The sequence below is a fragment of the Podarcis gaigeae genome (genome assembly GCF_964106915.1).
Source record: "Podarcis gaigeae genome assembly, chromosome: 3".
In the NCBI taxonomy this organism is placed as follows: Eukaryota; Metazoa; Chordata; class Lepidosauria; order Squamata; family Lacertidae; genus Podarcis; species Podarcis gaigeae.
This window is the reverse complement of record NC_139680.1, coordinates 97,120,783-97,140,647: the sequence shown is the minus strand read 5'-3', so window position 1 is coordinate 97,140,647 and position 19,865 is coordinate 97,120,783. Positions and strand designations below refer to the sequence as shown.

The 19,865-nt window shown below is 43.7% G+C and overlaps 1 protein-coding gene across 3 annotated transcripts in view; it reads right to left on the bottom strand.

Annotated features, from left to right (window-relative positions):
* LPGAT1 (lysophosphatidylglycerol acyltransferase 1) overlaps positions 1–19,787 on the bottom strand; it is a 58,712-nt gene extending 38,925 nt beyond the window's left edge. Inside the window, exons 1-3 of one of the 3 annotated variants that reach the window (XM_083733752.1) lie at positions 19,099–19,787; positions 17,097–17,329; positions 15,834–16,101 (exon numbers count right to left, since the gene is read on the bottom strand). In XM_083733752.1, the coding sequence (XP_083589878.1) occupies positions 15,834–16,071 (238 nt within the window). In that variant the 5' untranslated portion in view covers positions 16,072–16,101; positions 17,097–17,329; positions 19,099–19,787. Of the gene's footprint in view, positions 1–15,833; positions 16,102–17,096; positions 17,330–18,727; positions 18,931–19,098 lie in introns of those variants that run through there. The other 2 variants (XM_083733753.1, XM_083733754.1) reach the window with 2 other exon arrangements.
* Between the last annotated feature and the right edge of the window lie 78 nt (positions 19,788–19,865).

The window sequence follows — 19,865 nt, the reverse complement described above, 5'->3', positions numbered from 1 at the left end:
TAATTGCCGTGTTGTGGTTTTTAACACTGTATGAAGACAGTTCTGAAAAGAATTTTAAATAAAAATAAACACATAGTATATAAATTCTGAAAAAAAATACTGTCTGCTGCTTTGGTTGAAATCAAACCAAAAAGGCAAAACCACAGCACTTTGGAAGCCTCATTGATCATCTGATCATCAGTGCTTGCAAAGTCTAGTGCACAGGGCTTTGCAGGCATTGCCAAACAGCTGAATAATGGTGCCTGCAAACCCCTTTTGGCCAAAGCCTGTCTTTACCTGTCCCCACCTGACATCATAAATTACATAAGGTACAAGCCAAGTAGGCGTAACTTGATCAACACAGTCTGGCACACCTTATTATACCTGATCTATGGCAGAACATTTTTAAATGCTTCAATCCAAGTTGTTCTATGATGTCTACCATTTTAAAAAAAAAAGATGTTCCATGTAAAAAAGGCTTGAACAATAGAAAAGTTCAGTGATATACAAGCAGCTAGTTATTTAAAAGCTTAGCTGCAGAACAAAGTTTACTTTAGCCTTGACTTTGAACTGCTTCTAACCACATCTTGCTACTGGTATACCAACCTTTGGCATGGGCCAAGTTCTGGCTGCTCATTAACACTTGGGTTGCCCGACAAAATCCTGAACGAAATAGGTCAGAAGTCAGTTTCTAGTCTCCCAAAATCATTCACCTTTTAACTGAATATAGCTGTAAACAGTGAACTTTCAAAGAAGCAGCAAAATACATATAACTGGGAATGCAAGAGAGGGCAATGACGTTTTAAAAAATAATCTCCATTTTCAGCCACTTCCTATCTGCTTTACACAGTTCTCTTCATTCCGCATCTGCATGGGTCAGGGGAAGCCCACGTGGTACCCTCTGTATCTTGTTGTACTCCAACTCACATTAGCTCCAGCAAGCATGGCCACTCACCAGGGATGATGGGAGTTGTAGTCCAACAACATCAGAAGAGCACCATGTTGGCTTATCCTGATGCAGGCACATTCCTCTCTCCTAATGTTCTACTTTGCAAATGGGGCAGATCAGCTCTCCTAGCGTGGGTGGCAGTATCTTAAATAAGCTGTTTCTATTTCTGTTCAGTGATAAATAGTGTGATGAATTTGGTTAGACCAAATCAGCAAAATGTACATAATATGTAATTTGCAGGATATGGCTTTCCAGGGTGCAGAACTTTGGTTGATTTGCAATTAGTAGACCAAAAAAAACCCCTGAAACTGTAGATACCTTAAATTTTGTATTCGTCTGGTTCACTGCTACATCCCAAGTCAGTCCATAATAAGACCCATTCATGATTTGACTATGGATGAAGAGGCTGATGTATATTACCGGAATGTGGATGGGGGGGGGGGATCCTGACCCGACCCAGTTATGTCTACTTGGGTACTTTGGCCACAGTGACCCACACACTGGTAACTTCCAAGACTATACTGGAATGCAGACTACTGGAATTCACTCTAAGTAGGGCTGCCCTTAACACTGGTCTGAAACCAAAGCAGATAAACTGCTGATTGGGCTACCTGCCGTGAGCATTTTCCACCGCTTCTGAAAGAACTGAACTGGGCAGTGGGCACCAAGTTGCTGCTGAGACAAGTTTAAGGTTCTCTTGCCAACTTACAAAGCTGTAAACAACTTGGAAGCTGGACACCTGGGAGAACACCTTCTCTCAACCTGTATATTGAGACCCGTCTGTTTGTGTCAAAGCATGCAGAGATCCCATCTTGCAACAACCAAGAAATGACCCTTTCAGTTGTGGTACCCAGTTTATGGAATCACCTCCACTCTGGAATAAGGTAAGCACCAACTTTTGATCAGCTGTTGAAGAATGCTAAAAAAACTTCTTAGTCTATGGCCAGATTGGATGCAAACAGCAGAAGATTAATTCGTTTCAGTCTAAAACTGCAGCCACACCATACATTTAAAGCATGCCTCCACCCGGCCGGGGGGGAAGAGGAATGAGAACTGCAGTTTGTTGAAGGTGCTGGGAAATACAGTTCTGAGAGAATGAGAGAAATAAACTATAGTTCCCAGAATTCGCAGGGGTAGGTGCTTCAAATATATGGTGGGTTCAAAGCCCAAGCCCGCCTCAATCACATATAAAGCAGAGACCAGATTAGATTTTTAGAGGAAAGGGAACTAAATCCATCACTCAAAGATTACCTCATCACTATAGAGATGTAAGTAGCAAGCGCAGGGTTCAGAGCTGGTTTAAACAAAAGGTTCTGCCACTGTCACATCTAGTTTGGTTACTGACCGTCATTATTCAGGGCTATTTTCAGATTTGCAATGTAACACTGTTAAGTAATATTTGCCCTGTACTGCAGTGTGATCCAAGGGCTTAAGAGGCAGCCTAGAAGAGATTATGTCTTTTTCTCAATGTAATATGAAGAGAACAAGCAAGAGGAGATAACAGGTCTGGATCACAATAATGTAAACCATTCATCCAATAGTCAAGAGATGAAGATAAAAAGGAAAATAACAAAGCACTACTGAATAAAAAGCTAAACCACTGAACGCGATGACAACTTCCACAACAAAGATGAAGAAAACTTTTTTATACAGTAACCGTTAAAATAACTCGCCTATCAGAATAACAATGAGATAAAATCAAGTAAGCCCATTCAACATTCAAATCCAAGATGTACTTTTTTAACATTAGTTCCAGTTACAGATAGGTAGCCGTGTTAGTCTGCCATAGTAAAAAAAAAAAATAAAAAAAATCCTTCCAGTAGCACCTTAAAGACCAACTAAGTCAGTTCTTGGTATGAGCTTTCGTGTGCATGCACACTTCTTCAGATACACTGAAACAGAAGTCACCAGACCCTTCTATATAGTGGGAAGGGGTATTACTCAGAAGGGTGGTGGGAATGGGTGATTGGCAGACAGCTGTGATGAGCCTGTCGACGACTCTTAACGACTGCAATAGGTCTTACAGGAAAAAGCAAGGGGTGAGAAGGTGAAAAATGGCTTTGTCATGTATAATGAGATAAGAATCCAATGTCTTTGTTCAGACCAGGTCTCTCCATGGTTTTAAGTTTGGTAATAACTTATTACAAATACAAAACTAATTCCACAGCACATTTCAGCCCTGACCTTTCCAGAAGTAAGCAATTTATTCTAACACAATGATCCACGTCAGCATTTCAATAAATTTACTGAGGACCAGGTCTTCCTGGTAAGAGCTCCCATGAAAATGTTATGCTTGCTTTTAAAATGTACAGTGGTACCTCTGGTTACGAACTTAATTTGTTCTGGAGGTCCATTCTTAACCTGAAACCGTTCTTAACCCGAGATACCACTTTAGCTAATGGGGCCTCCCACTGCCGCTGCACGATTTCTGTTCTCATCCTGAGGTAAAGTTCTTAACCCGCTACTTCCAGATTAGCGGAGTCTGTAACCCGAAGTGTTTGTAACCCGAGGTGTTTGTAAGCCAAGGTACCACTGTAATTGAAATTACCTGCAATCCTGTAAGCCCCCTTGAGTCAGGGGAAAAGGATAAACTGCCAATCACAAGTATCAATATTAAAAGGCGTTAGGTATATTTTATCTATTTTTAAGGTAAAGGGTAAAGGCACCCCTGACAGTTAAGTCCAGTCGTGAACGACTCTGGGGTTGCAGCGCTCCTCTCGCTTTACAGGCCAAAGGAGCCGGTGTTTGTCCGCAGACAGTTTCTTCGGGTCATGTGGCCAGCATGACTAAGCTGCTTCTGGCGAAACCAGAGGAGCACACAGAAACGCCGTTTACCTTCCCACCGGAGCGGTACCTATTTATCTACTTGCACTTTTTTTGGGGAGTGCTTTCAAACTGCTAGGTTGACAAGAGCTGGGACACAGCAACAGGAACTCACCCTGTCGCGGGGATTGAAACTGCCAACCTTCTGATCAGCAAGCCCAATCCCTCAATTGTGTGATTGCCTGCAAATTTAATTATTACCGGTAATAATAATAATAATCTGCAATACTGATTTCAACCAAATGTTATTTTTATGAATAAACACTGTGGCAAGAGAATGCCTTCACATATGTAAGATCTTCAAGCCTCAACAAATCACTGAGGTATAAATATATTTGGGCAATCAAAAGCAGTATTGGTTTTAATAGTTACAGTTCACTAACTATATAAGGAAATTGTAATGTAAGCACTTTCAGGTGAGGAAATTAAAATCTGAGTTCATAATAAATAACGGTAAAGCATCTGGTGTCTCTAATTTATTCTTTAAAATGGAATTCTCCTGTAAAATGAAACAGTGAAAGAGATTTATGATCCAATGACCCTAAAGAGTAAGGCATCATTTAAACTAAGCCTTGAGCATATATTTAGAACCACTGTGATATTTTTTCATTATTTGCTAATCTGACCAAAATAGGTATGACTAGATGACATACAATAACTTATAGCTGTGGGATCAAAACTCTCCACCACTCACTAAAAATGCTGGGGTTCTTGACAGACCACTTACAATATTTTCCTGCCTTCTGTAATGTGCTGTGGTAGAGCCTGAGACTGTATAATATTCTACTGCTTGTTGTCAACTGTTCCATTTTCACAGAAATATTATAAATATAATCTACAGAATAACAGACATGTTAATAAACTGAAAACCTAAGCTATTCCTCATTATATATGAAAAATTTGCCAGTGTATCATCATTGGCTGTTCTCCTACAAGCTTAGTACAGCAAGGATTTTACCTGCCAAATATTGGAGACCCCTAATGCAAAATGTTCGAAGAAGAACATTCACTACTATGCTGTTATTACTAAATTAATACACTGCATGGGACTAATGAAGGAAGGCATCACTATAATTAATCGCTTAAAAGCTGTTGACCTTTAATTACAGGTGGAGCTCAACTAAGTTTTACTCAGAGTAAACCCACTGAAATTAACAGACCTTGTTGTTGTTTAGTCGTTTAGTTGTATCCAACTCTTTGTGACCCCATAAACCAGAGCACGCCAGGCACTCCCGTCTTCCACTGCCTCCCGCAGTTTGGTCAAACTCATGTTAGTAGCAACGGACCTTAGTCATATTCATTGATTTCAATGAGTCTACTTTGACTGAGACTTGGTTGAATAACACCCGTAAGGCACAAAACACCTCTAATCTGTAACGGTTAGTCATTTATTTATTTAATAAGATGTATGCACCGCAAAGCGGTCTACAGAAGACAAAACAGTAAAATCAAGAAAGATTTACAACCCTACTCTAAAACATGCAAAAGTTACAATACTAAAATGGGTTAAAATTACCTCAACTCTCTAAGCTTCTGGATAGAAAAATAAAGAGTTTGGACTTGATACCCTGACTTTCACTCCCCTTAAGGCAGGCATAGGCAAACTCCGGCCCTCCAGATGTTTGGGACTACAATTCCCATCATCCCTAGCTAAGGACCAGTGGTCAGGGATGTGGGAATTGTAGCCCCAAACATCTGGAGGGCTGGAGTTTGCCTCCGCCTGCCCTAAGGAGTCTCAAAGCGGCTAACAATCTCATTTTCCTTCCTCCTGCACAACAAACACTCTGTGAGCTAAGTGAGGCTGAGAGACTTCAGAGAAGTGTGACTGGCCCAAGGTCACCCAGCAGCTGCATGTGGAGGAGCAGGGAAGCAAACCCAGTTCACCAGATTACGAGTCCACTGCTCTTAACCACTATACCACACTGACTCTCTAAATAGGCTTGTCTAAACAGGTATGTTTTTAACAGGCGCAGAAAAGAGCCCTGTGAAAGCACAGTACTCAAGGGGCAAGGAGTTCCAAAGTGTAGGCTCTGCCACACTTAACAATCGAGTCCTTACAAATGTGGAACATGTATTATGTGGCACCTGTAGTGGTGCCAATTCCACCGATCAAAGTGGTTGGGTTGACATTCTCAGGGTAAGGCGATCTCATGGGTAAACCGGCCCTAAGTTGTTAAGGTCTTTATATACTAATAGTAACACTTTGAACCCGGCCTGGTAGGAAATTGGCAACCAGTGCAGGTTTCTGACCACTGGTGTTACATGCCGACAAGGCCTCACTCCTGTCAGCAATGGTGCTGCAAATGATAACATTATGCAATTTACAAAACATTCCACTTTTCTTGGATATGAGAAGCTCTTTCATGCTGATCTAGTTATTTAAATCTGCAACCAAAATTCTATTAAGTTCTATGGAACTCAATAGGATTTTTTTTTTAAATTAAAAAAAACTACAATCAAAACATACAATTTTACAAGTACATTTCGCTATACCTATCCTGTCCTGTGATCCTGCTTGCTAAGCAAGTCTGCACTTTATCAGTCCATATTATTCTGATAAGAGTGTACAAGATGTACGCTTCAGAGAGTCACCTCAGGAAGAACACCCTGGTAAGTTTTACTCATAGAGGCAAATAATAAAAAGATTTACTTGCACATTTTCTTCTTTTGTGTCATTTAAGCAGAAGTCCCTTCAGTTGTTTCTAGTCTCCATTCTCACATACTTCCCATCCCAAAAAGCATGCTGAATTACAATTTTTTAGCCATAACTCAGTTTCGGTACCTCTCAGGTGGGCGCCATATAAGAGAGCGAGGGAGGTGTTCATGGTGAGTTCTGGCACCTCTTTTCTCTAGAAAAACAGCACTGAATAAATCCATTATTAATAACATGAGAAATCGTTTGGTCCCAATTGCCAGAAAAGGAAAAAATCATAATCCTTGTCATAACTGAAGTACTTCTTGTTTATTCATATAATAGTGCAAGAAGTGGCAATAGTAAAACACTTTGCTTCCAGTAAGAAATGCTCATCTAACCACAGGACTATAGAAAGCACAGCTTAATTGGTATCACAGTATGAATTCGCTCACATCATTTTGTTTAGTACAGATTTAATTGGATCCCCTGCAAGAGAGACATAAAAACAATACAGATGCAGTTTGTGCAAAGGAATCCTAAAAATCTGCCAGACTGGACGCACCCTGACAGAATCAAACAAGTCATAATTTAGTTATTGCCAACTGTCTATAAAAGCTGTGGTTTGAAAGCGGTGCCCATAAAATCCATTAGAACCATTGCCCTTACATTTCCTGTGGCAGGCATGGTGTATTGTAGTTGCGGTGAGGCAGAGCAACAGTAGGACCGCCAGCGATGACTCCATGCTTTTCTGGATTTGTTCTGCTCTAGTTTAAAAAACCGCAATCTGCACGCAGAAGCAGGCTTTCATGCATACATCACTTAGATTGACAACTGTAGTGTACACTGGATGAATAACCACCCATGCATCTAACAGAGAAAGCTGCCTATTCACGCTGCATTGCTTTTAACACAACATGCATTCCAATACACACACATCTTGTAGCAACCTGCCTCACATAACCTAAATTGAGCTTAATATTTGCGATCAGTTTTTGAAAAATGCTATCAACAATGCAACCCAAGTAATAATCTACAACATCCACTCCCTTTATATAAAAAGGTATGGTAGGAAGGAAAGCCAGGAATGAAAAGGTGGCTGAGGATGGGGAAAGAATGCCAGAAAGGGAAGACTTGACATTAGGAATGTAAGCCAACAGAAGATGGGAGAACTGTGAGTTTCAATGTGATGTATACAGCAATCAGAGTAAGATAAGGGGAAGGGGGGATTTCTTGCACTAGAAACCCTTTTGCTTTCTAGCTGTCACTAACAGCCACCCCTTCATGGATCCAGACCCTCCACTTCTATGTGTGGAGCGAGATCTGGATTAGGCCACTGAGCAAGCAAGCAAACAAACACCAAGTAATACAAGTTCACATACATTACCTTCTATTCCATTTAGATAATTATCTGATTTTATATTATTATTACATGCTGTTTAATCTGTACTGATCTTGCGTCCATGGCATCAACCTGAAGGGTTTGATCCAAAGAAGCGAAAACAGACTTCTGTACATGCAAAAGGAGTTTCCCACCTCTCTTCTCTATTGAAGCCCACTTGAAGTCTGTTTGAGGGACAAGGATCCTCTATGATGTGCAACGAGATAAGAGGAAAACTGGTGGAATTGCAGAAGTGCCTATTTGCACAAAGCACCTTTGGATACAAACAGAAAGCTGCTTGGGCCTAGAGAGCATCTAGTCAAACAAAGTTAATCCTTTGTGTTCTTAACCTGCAACTGACCCTGGGGGAGACAGGTAGACATGGCTGGGAAAGGGAGTGGATTAATTTGGCCTGTGTGTTTCCTTCTGTTCCACCCTCCTCAGTTGTCACTTGAACTCCCTAAGGCTTGTGTTGTCACCATTCATCTTTCTCTTGAGTACAGAGCTAGCCCCCCCCCCCCCGCCCAGTAGAATAAAAAGGGTGCACAAATGCCCTGGGTGAGCCAAGTGACAGCAGAAGAGGAAGAAGAAACAGAAGGGAAAACATGTCCAACTAATTCACTCCCTTCTATTCCAGCCCCCTCCCCCTCTTTTTCTTCTCCCAGGCTTCTAAGCAAAAATCAGCAGTATGACTCACTAGGGGCAAGTCAAGTAACAGAGAGGAGGATGGGGGGAAACAAACCTAACAAATAAATCTGTTTCTTTTCCAAGCCATTTTGGATGTCAAACATCTGGGTGCAGACAGCAGGCACCGGTATGCAGTTGCCTTACAATCCAGGTGAGAAGAGAACAATTAACAAGTTGTGCATTCCGGATGCTTTGCAATGCACATCCTCAACTACAGCAATTCCTTTGCTTTATTATTTTGCTCTATTTTGGAGCTCATGGGTTAAACATGTTTTTTAAAAAAGGAAAATACTCTAAAAAAAAAGCTCAACATTATTCCTATTTTGCAGATGGGAAATTTAAGGATGAGAGACAACAACTTGCCCACACCTTTTTCCCTGGTGGGACTCAAGGCAGCTACACACACAGCCTTGAGTGTGGTATCCATTCTAGGAAAGATTGTGAAAGATCAGCGTTCTGAAATATAGCTACCCCAAGCTCTAGGATGCTGGATAATTCTGAAACAAGGGACAATTCTTCAAAATTATGCTGTGGTAAACATCTTTCAGAATCGCAGCAATATCATCCTTATCATTGTGCGGAAACCCTTTTATCTTCTCACCAATTCAACTCAATTGTAACTCCCCTAGGCTATAATCCATACACAAAAACAGAAACCCATGCCAGCAAATTTAAGTTGCAGGTCCCTGCCAGAAAAAGCAAAATCAATAGCTGAAATCCTCCTTGGGAATCAACTTGTTGCGGAAGAGTTTTCTGTGTGCGGTAACCAAATGCCTCAGTTGTGATCTGTTGTGTATTATTACCCTTTCTACAATCCCAGCAGCAGTGTCCCCTTTGATAACACATGAAATTAGATGTACCACACCCTCAGTGGATAATATGGTTCGAGTGCAAACTTATCCTTCTCTGTATGGACACGCCTTACTCTTTGGAGATGAGATATTCCATAGAAAACAGGTTTTCATTTTATTTTCCCTCAAAGTGCGGTGGTTCTAGTATAGCCAAAAATGGATGTGCCTAAGGACAAATGCAGTCCTCATCGATGTGACCCCCAACCATTCAGGGACACCTCCTGAAGGCCTTTCCCAACTCCACTTCCATTTTCCAGTGCTTCATCTAATTCATGTCTACCACTTCAAATGTTTGTTCTCAGAATTCTGCCAGGGTTCCATAGCCCATAATTATCTATTTTGTCCATTTATAGATCACTTATTGTTAACAGATTCCAAAGCAGTTTACAATGAGGAAAATCCAAGCAAATACGGTAATCAAAATACAATTGTATACATTAAGACCAATTAAAGCTCTAGAACTTTATGAAAGGTGTATATGCCACCTCTCTGCTAATGAATAGGTTACATGGCTCTAAGCCTACCTGAAGCCTGCCTACACCACAACTCCAGCAAAGTTTGAAAGAAGAATAGACATACCTCGGGTTACAGCCGCTTCAGGTTGCATCTTTTTGGGTTGCAGACTGCCGAACCCCGGAAGTACTGGAAAGGATTACTTCCGGGTTTCGGAGGTCATGCATGTGCAGAAATGCTAAATCGCACTTTGCGCATGCGCAGAATCACAACCCGCACATGCGCAGACGCGGGTTGCGAACGCTGCGGGTTGTGAACGTGCATCCCCCACGGATCATGTTCGCAACCCGAGCGTCCACTGTAAGGAGTTTCTCTTAGAAATCTAGGAGCCAAATATAATGTATGGATTGCTATGGTAACCTCCCTCCAAAACTGCTGGAGAGACCTGAGCTGTTTCTGAATTTCAGCAGGGACCAAAGTAGCCTTCTGAGTGGCACAGCCCACCTACTCTAGAACTCAACACCAGTAAGACACTTTATCAAGTGACAATTACATAATCACATCTGTTAGACGTGAATTCCCTTTAATATTATAATCCCAGATACAGGCAAGAAAAATCCTCTGATGATTTATTCTACGGTATTTTTACTGCAACACATTCTATTTTTTTATTATTAAAAAAATTAGATTCTAGCTTTAAATATGAATAAGAAAAGCACTGTAATAAATAGGCAAATTTCTTTCCTGATCTTCTTTTCCAGCTAGCCCAAAGGCACACATCTTACACAATATGAATAAGTTAAGGTAAATGTGGGTGAAGCTAAAAAAGGCAGAGGTTACCACGAGATATTTTGCATAGGCCACAACTGTAAAAGACATTCACTTTCTTTTATAAATTTATACTTTTCCCAACTGTGCCATTTCCCACCCACAATTAATCTATCAGAAACTAGGTACAGCCTAGGAAGCCTACTGCAGAAAGAAAAATTGTATACCATGAGTGCATAGTCACATCCTCCCCATGTTAACAGTTCTTGAGCTCCATCTTCTATGCATGGTGTCAATAATGGAAAGTTGCTTTTCGGTCTCTCCAGTAGCGGAGGCAGTCAACGTGTTTCCCCAAGGCCCTTGTGCTAGCTATACTGCCTAAATAGTTCTTCAAAATCCTGAGAATCAAATAATTCTATTGAAGAAAAGCAGTGTTTCCACCTCGCATGAGAGTTTTGAAAATACAGTATACTGAACACTCAGAAACAAGGACTAAAATAGAAACCCAGCTGTATTAGGTTTTTCATATTGCGTTATTCCATGGCAATTACAAAGTTCACCCTTGGGTGTTTTACTACAACCCAGTCAACACTGTTCCACAACCAGATAGAGGTAAATTTATAAACTATAGTTGCATGCTGCACTGAACTTTGCACTATTTTCCCTATGAACACCCTGTCACCAGAGTCTACAAATTCACTTCCACTTTGTCCCAACACTCCTATTTGGTCTCTCAGTCTCTTCTCTAGCTGGAATGTTTGCCAAGCCAGCTGTGACCCTCTATTTATATGGAAAAAAGAGCAGCCTGGTCTTTTATGCCTCAGGTTATGGGATGCACAAAAGACCAAGTTATCTGTAACCTAATACAATGAGAACAAATTATGACCTATTAATGGACAACAGAAAGCCCCAAGTTCTTGTGTGACCTCCCAACAAACACTCTTGGCTTACCAACTGCGGCTTGTTTGGAGAGAAACAAACCAAAAGCAGTAAGCCAACACTGAGTTCTGTTGGTCCTACCTCCCAGTGCAGGAGCAATTCAACGGTATGCACTAGTGAGCTGCTTGTTCGTACTAAGTCATAGTTTAGGGCTTACTATGATGGGTGAATGGGCTCAGTATCTATGCTTGGATTTTCCTTCTCTAATTCTACTTTCTTTTTCCCCTTTTGAAACTCTCAAGCAAGTTCTGTCACCAAATGAACTGTTATTTACCTCCTCATTCCTCCTCCTTATTCCAACATGAATCCCTTTGTATCTGCGTAGCACCAGTCACCCTTCCTTTATTTGGTGTGTCTTTTTCCAAATTCTCTCAGCATCGGCACATCCCTCCTTCTCATTCTATCTGCCCCAATCTCTTCTATTCTCTATAGATTTAACCGCATAGTTGCCACCCAATCTAAATAATGCCTTTGTAATTCAGTGAACCGTTTTCCCTTTCTTGTAATAATCCATGTACATAGACATTTTGTATCTCTCAGTCTTGATCTCATTACCAATTTCTTTAATTGGAGACTCAATTTTCCATGGCACACCATGACTCTTGGTTAAAGATCCAAACATATGGTTCCACCTGTTCATGAATAATCAGTGATGTGTAGATGAGGACATGCAATAATACCATTCCTATTATAATTTCATCCACTTAGTACTAAGAATAGTTCAAAGCAAAGAGTATAGTTAGTTTCGATATATAGTTTTCTGGGAAGACCCTTCCCAGGAACTGGTCACAGAAAATAAGAAGTCTCAGTTGAACTTCATCCTACCTTACTCTTATGTAGTCTGTTGCCCAAATTCCTTTATCTCTAAACCCAACTCCCAACACCAGAAGTAACCAAGGACGAAATAAAAATGCCTATGACAATACTGAGAACCTGTTCAGCTTTCCTCACATGTGCACCTCTTTTGGTGTTAAAAATATAGACACACACCCTTCAGTTTATTCGTGAAGGGTGCAGACAGCGAACAAGCACTGTCATGCCTGGTTTGGCCTTAATATTGAAGCTTTATATCAAAAACAGAAAACAAAGAACAGTTTGTTAACAAGAGATTTGTGTTTTCTTTTGAGTGTTATTGAAGAGCACATGTTTAGAAACAGCTGAAAGCAGAAATATATAACCAAGCATAAATACTCTCAAGTACTCTTATAATAGTAGACAAGTCAGCTAATTACGAGGCCACAAAAATATTTCTGGGGGGGTTTTCTGCACATGTGGCAAAACCAATTTGTCACCATAAATAGAATATTTAGGCGAAGAAGCAGTCATCTGAACTCTGCATCACAGTTCCACTCTGTTTTAGCACAAGAATGCAAGTAAATGTCGACACCTGCGGAGTTAAAGACAAATGCTTGAGCAAACGCTAACAGATGACATAACTGTAAAGCACATGGTACAAATGTAAAGAAAGAACTGAAAGAGTTTTTCTTTTTTTGGGCCACTTTCTAAATCTTCCAGAATATGTGATCTTATGCAAATAAGCACTGGCACTTACCTTCTAAACACTAAGGAGCACATCAAGTCTTTTAAGAACATATTCACAAGTATTATAGGTATATGGAACGCCTGAGGTAATGATAATTGGGGAGGGGAGGGAAACAGGGAATAAGAAATGTACTTCTCCTTTCTTAACACAAACATCTACAGGAAAAAATGCACTGGCTCCTACAATTTCATATGTTCAATTAATTTATTCATGTATAGCATAAACAGAATGATATCACCACTTTGTTGACAATGGTATAGTTTGAATGAGCCAAAACATTAGTGTGAACAAACAATATGTAGGCTCCCAGAGAGGTGATTGCAACTACTTTTCTTCTCCTCTGGTTATTCTGCAGCTTTAGCCATGGCTGGCATAATGTGTTGTCTGAACCCATGCTTATAAGGAGTTGTAATCAAAGTTTGTACTATGATTTACAGCTTGTGGTTTGTCTAGAGCGCGCTAAACCTTGAGCTCAGGTATGGATGACATGCTAAGCCAAACCATGGTTTAAATCGGCAGAACAACTGTAGGAGCAAAGTGGTTAAGTAATGGTGTGCATTATTAGCATGATATGCTAACAAGGACCATATATGAATCCTAAACAAACCTATACAATTCTTAAGTTTGTAAAGGAAAAAAAGAACTAATAGGTCTGTCATAATTTCAATGGCAGATTATGAATATACCTCATGCCGATAATGCCTTTCACGCAACAGGCAGAAGAAAAAACCTTCACCTGCTGTCAGAAGAAATGAACTAAAAACAAAAAAGCCTTTTCAGAACCACTAACATCATCTAATATCACAGAACAATTGGCCTGAATTTTAACTAAAATTGTCATATTACATCCTGAGGATAATAAACGGGGTCTTTAACCTCATCATTTTTACAGTAAACCTCACATACGTAACACAGTAAAGCATCAAAATCCTCAATCCTTGCTGGAAGAATTTTTCTTCAATGTGTGTGTGTGTGTGTGTGTGAAGACCTCAGATGGAAACTTTCCATTGTGAATACTATGTAGACTTTTTCTGAATAGACATCTTTAAAATCTACAGCATGAAAATGAGTATCTGATTAACCTCTATAACGGGGAGAGCACTTCTGAAGCACTGCGCTACTCAAGAAGCCCCAAAGATGTGGAAAGGGTCCTTAAAAGCACCTTTGAGCCACACTCCAGCTATTTGTACCTTTTGTGAATGTTGCTCGTGAATGACAAAAGACTAACAAAAATACAAACTTGCACCGCATTCACATTGTAGGCCAATTAAAACTTTAGTGAGAACATTATATAATATGAACATGAGCTGGAATCATTGGATAACTACCAACAAAACCTCATCTTAAAGCATCTGGTTTTTTTAAAAAAAGGTTTTACTCAGAAAAGCCCATGATAGAGTAGAACATGGCATATTATTAAAAAGGACAGCTGTTCTTGAAGCCTACTTTGCAGAGAAGTGAGGAAGTTCTTTCTAGATTCTAGTGCTATACTGACAAAGACTCTAATTAAAATATACTGACTAGGAACTACTGGAAATCCCCCCCCCAATAAACATACAGGCAATTCTCTTTTCGCATGGGGGTTATGTTCTGGACGCCGAACACATCAGTGGAGGCATAAGCCTACCCCTTCCCTTTTTGTAACATCTTTATGATGTTTGCGGGGGGGGGGGGGGTCCACTTCTGGGTTCAGCATCATATGTGATCGTTCGCATGTCATTCAGACGCACCTAAATCAGTTGTTACCTGCGCTTAGCTCAGGTTCTTTAAAAGTCCTACAGTATTAGTTTCTGTTACTGCTGTGAGGCACTATGATTGTGTCTAAGCTCTACAAAATATATACATATATATCAGTAGATAAGAGAACATTTTGCAGCATAGAGGCATGGGACTTTCTGTAGATACTGAGTTATCTACCTCTTTTTTCAAACTGTGAGCATGTCAATATCCAAAAGCTACTATTACACACTGTTCTAACAAACAAAAGCAAGCCAAGAACAGTCCTCATGCATCCTTATAGTTCGGGAAGCCATTAGTAAAATGGAAGTCACTTATTAAGAATTTCAGAAAAAGCAAACCTGTCTAGTCAAACTATTTATAATATATGTATTATTTCCCCTTTTACAAACACAGACAAGTGATTGTTGTTCACTGGCATATCCACAAATTTCGATGGTCCAAAATCTGGTAAATGGTAAGTCACAGAAATATGTACATAAGTATTCACAAAATGTATCTAGAGCTGTCAGCATTCATAACCGAATGCCCATGTTTTCCAGTTTGCACATTTAATATCATTAAATGTGCACATATAATTCATGCACTTTACAAAGCCAGTTCCCAATATTCTGTTACACTTTATCACAATCATAAGACACAATCTGGGATAGAGCTCAGAAAGAATAAAACCTGTGAGTGTTTACTATTAAGCCATATGGAAAACCGCAAAGTATTGCTGTTTTGAAGTGAGGGCAAAATGCACCCACCACTCCTGATGATGGAGTTAAGGAGTTCTCACCAATATAGATCCCATGGAAGGGCATGAAGTGTCCTTCTATTCCGGAAGCCTTATAAGTATATATTATGTTTGTATTTACTTTGCAACAAATCTCACCGATTTCAAAAGGGCTTCCTCTTTCCCATGGAAGTCAACCTGTCCTACGCCCTCCTCCCTTTGGCTAAGTGTGTCTTTAAGCCAAAATTCTGCTATTCGACAAGCATTGAATATAAATCTCTATTAATACATAAAAAGACTTTAGGAGACTTCCACATATAGGTTTACTTCTGTATACATGCATAATCAATTTCAAGTAGTAAGTTGTTCTTACCTGTATATCCTGCACACCAGCCCCAGGAAGCCACCATAGCTAAAAGCCATTTAAATAATACTCCTTCAATATACCAGAACCGTTTACTATCCAACAATCGGAGAGGTTGCAGTACTATTAAATACAGAATGTAGGACGGAATAGCGACAAGGTTATTGGCAACCATGAAGCCAAATCTTAAGAGTGCTTTCAGAAATATATAGGCCGCCCTTCGGGCCTTTTCTAAAGTCACAGCCATTCTCTTCACACAGGAGTCTGTAGTCGTTTCCTACAGAATAAGAAAGAGAGAAATTACTCAACACGAAGAAGACAACTTCCTGCTTACCAATGTCCAACAAGGCCTTATTTCAAAGAAACAGTTATGTGCTTTGTATGTATTGAGTCACCATAGCAAAGATTTCCCCCACTAATTGGCCTGTTTGCACACACACCATCTATTGAGTCATAACTATCTTTCCAGCCTGATAAGGAGCTTAGGATTTTTACTTGGGTCTACCGCACAGAATGCATATACCCAAGCTTACTTTTAAAAACTGACACACAAAAATCTACCTCGCTACAAAAGGATCACTTGTGTTAGTTGTTAAACTATGTTCGTGGAGGTTGTAAAGAAATCTCAGAAAACCCTTCCCCGTGGACCTAGGGTTTCACTTTGTTTTTACAGACACATATGAGTATAATCACATAAATAAACTGTAAATGGACCTCATCATCATAATTCAGTCTTGTAATGTTATAGCACGGATGAAAAGGAAACGCACATTTGTACATTCCATGCTACAAGAAGACAATCAAATGCAGTAACTGTACACTAAGGGGCAGTCCATTTGTCTGCCCCCCTCAACAAACAAAGTGGGAAATTATTATGGGTTACACTAAAAGCAGGGTGACAACTCCCCTTTAGTTAACAAGGGGAGGGGGCTGAGAGGAAAACAGGCAACCACCAGCTGCACTGAGAGGACCTTTTAGCAGTTAAAACCAATAAGCATTGAAGCCAGACATTAGAATACCTGAAATGGCCTCTCTAGCCTTCAAGTTAGTCAGGAAAGCATGGACATCCAGTAGGTAAAAGCAGAGATAAACAGGAGAGGGAAGGGCAGAGAATCCCAGGCTGGAAATGGAAAGCAGGAATGAGGGGGGGATAAGACTAAAGAGGACTAGGAAGGGGGGGGGGGACGCCAGCAGCCTGTGGAAGGCAGGAAAGGGATAGTGGGCAACCACAACGCCAAGCCAACCAACGGGACTCCGCGAATCATCACTCACCTTCTGCTGCGCAGAGGGAAGGAGATGGCAGGGCCGAGCGAACTGGGCCCGGCGGCGGCGGCGGCGGCGGCAGCAATGTGCGCCCTAGTTGGCAGCGGCTGCTGGTGAAGGAGGTGGCGGCGGCGGCGGCAGCAGCTCTGACAGGAGGGCGGCGGGCTCATGGACACGGAGGTGGCTGGCCTGGCCCCAAAGTAACGGGCTGGGAGCCGGCTCCCTATTCCGTCTGCAGCTCCCTGAGTGCGGGGGGAAGAAAGGCGCGGAGTGAGCGAGCAAGAGAACGGGAGAGGGAAGAGAGAAGCGGCACCAACGCCGGGGGCTGCCAGCCCGGCGAGGGAGGTCGCCGGCAAGAGGATTTGTCCCGGGGTTGCGGCTAAATCCGCCGCCGCCGCCGCCTCCTCCAGTCGCGGCTTTCAGGGCCTATGGCGCCCGGCTCTCTTAGGCTAAGCTTGGCGGCCAGCAGCCCCTCAGGCAGGCGGGTGGGTGTCCCCCGCATCTCCCACCGAAGAGCATGGGGTGCAAGAGGGCGGAGGACGAGGAGGAAGCATGCGCGACACCTGTTGGGGTACAGAGGCGCGGCGAGGGAGGGGAGGATAGAACTCCTCGGGAACTCCCCGCCCCGTTACCTTTCTGCTCCTGCAGCGTATTTGGGGGCAGAAGGTGGGGGGGGGCACCCTGTGAAGAGCCGGGAGGAAAGAGACGCATCTGCGCCCCATTCAAATATGGAGAAGTAGGAAGAACTCGGCGGTGCTCTTCCTGCATGCGCCCCACAGAGAGGAGGGAGGGACTCGGCAGCTCTCGGAAGGAATCTCGGAGTTGCACGCCGGATAGCTTCGATTATTATTGTTATTGTTATGATTAATCCGCTGCCCCACCTCAACCTATCCCATAGGTTGTCGCAAGGGCGACAAGAGGTAGATGCCAGGCAATGCTGAGGGACACCTAGGCTCTGATCAGAGCACCAGGCGTGACCCACATGTCGAGTATTCACCCACTGGGGAAAGGGGGGGGGGTCCTCGGGGTGAGCCACTCGGGATGGAAGGTCCTCTCAAGGGCAGAAAGGGTGCCATTCTGCTCCTCAGTAAGGTGGGCTCTCAGTCTCTCCACCATACAACGAAAAGAAGCTGGGATGAGGTCAGGCTGCCCCCGAGAAGTAGTCCAGTCCTTCCCTTGTACTCCCGCCTTGAGCTGTCGGTTTTGGGAAGTGACCTTTTCCAGAGCTTGAAATTGCCCATTCCCTTCTCTCCCGCCGCCACCATGCGGGGAATTGTCTCAAGGGCACCCGAAATAAGGGGACTTTCCAAAAGAGCATCCATAGGGCAATGACTACCACCGCCATGCATTCCGTGTAAAGGGAACCTCGCAAGGGCGTCAGTGGGGCGAGTTTCCCGGTTGTCGGGAAAGAGGAGGCTCTTAAGGACACCCCCCTGGTGAGAAGCCCTTTCCCTCCTGCCTAGAGAGGGCTGGCCTCTCAAGGGCACTATTGGGGTGATGCCCCCCGCCCCCTCAATCCGAATTCAGAGGGACCAATGTCCGTATTTAATCTGCCCGAGGAGGTGGCATGTTCACCCCCCCTCTCTTAAAAAGGGCGTAGAAAAGCAGCAGCGAGGAAGGGGGGCAGGGAGACCCCATACCCTTTCAGCCTGAGGGGGAATCCATCTCAAGGGCGACAGGGGGAGACCCTCCTCCTCCTCCCCTAGAAGAGGAGGAAGGACCCCGGGAAAGCCCCACGGGAGCCTCCTCCCGGCCCGCGCGGTAGCTGTGGAGCGGGGACCCTCTCAAGGGCGCCAAGGGGCGCGGGAACCCGTCCTCCGCTTCTCCTCCGGAGGGAGCTGCCTCTCCAAAAGCCCCAGCAGGCGGATGAACGGCGACTCCCCCCCCCTTCCACATACACGCGTGCGCGATCGCCCGCCCGCCGCTCCTGCTTTCCCTTTTCCCGCCACCCCCCAACCAGCGCCCCATTTATTCTCGGGTAAGCGCGGACGCCGCGGGGGTGTTTCCGTACCTCCGGCCGGCCGGCTGCCTTCCCCAGGCCGGCTCCCAGGAGCTCGCGGGATGCATAGCGGCGGGCCGGCGGCCGCCACAGGGCCCGGCCAGCCCTCGCCCACCTCTCGCGCCGGGAAGAGGCTCCGCCGCGACGGCCCGTCGCCGCCGCCTCTTCGCCTCTTGGCGCTCGGAAGGGTCCCTCTCGCTCGCTTCCTTTCCGGCTCCCGAGGAGGAGGAGGAGGCGGCGGTGCTGGTGGTGGTGGAAGCGGCGGCGGCAGCGAGCGAGGCAGGAGCGGGCCCCTCACTGCAGCAAGCGCCGCTCCCTCCGGCCGACAGCTCCCTCTAACGAGCCTCGGAAAGCTGGCAGGCTCAGGCGGCCGAGCCGAGAATCCCCCCGGCGGCGGGCAGGGCCTCGGCAGGCCGCCTCCTTCGCTCGACCCCCGCCCGGCGCCCGGAAGGGAAACGCGCGCTCGGCGTCGCCCTTCCCTCGCAGGGGAAAGTAGGGGGAAGGCTCCTGTGTCGGGGTGGGGGGTTCCTCTTCTCTCTCTCTCACTCAGAAGGGGGAAATGCAGAATTATAAATAGCAGCCCTATATATAACATAAAACATATGCTGCTATATATTTGCGCACACACACACACATGCAAAGGGGGGGGGACAATAGGAGCCCACCCCACACACTTCCTCCTGCCTCCTCTTACTGAGCTTGAGCAAAGCGAGAAAGCTGCTGGATTGGATGGATGCAAGACCCCACGCTGCCCTTCTCTCTCCCTCCACCTCTTACAT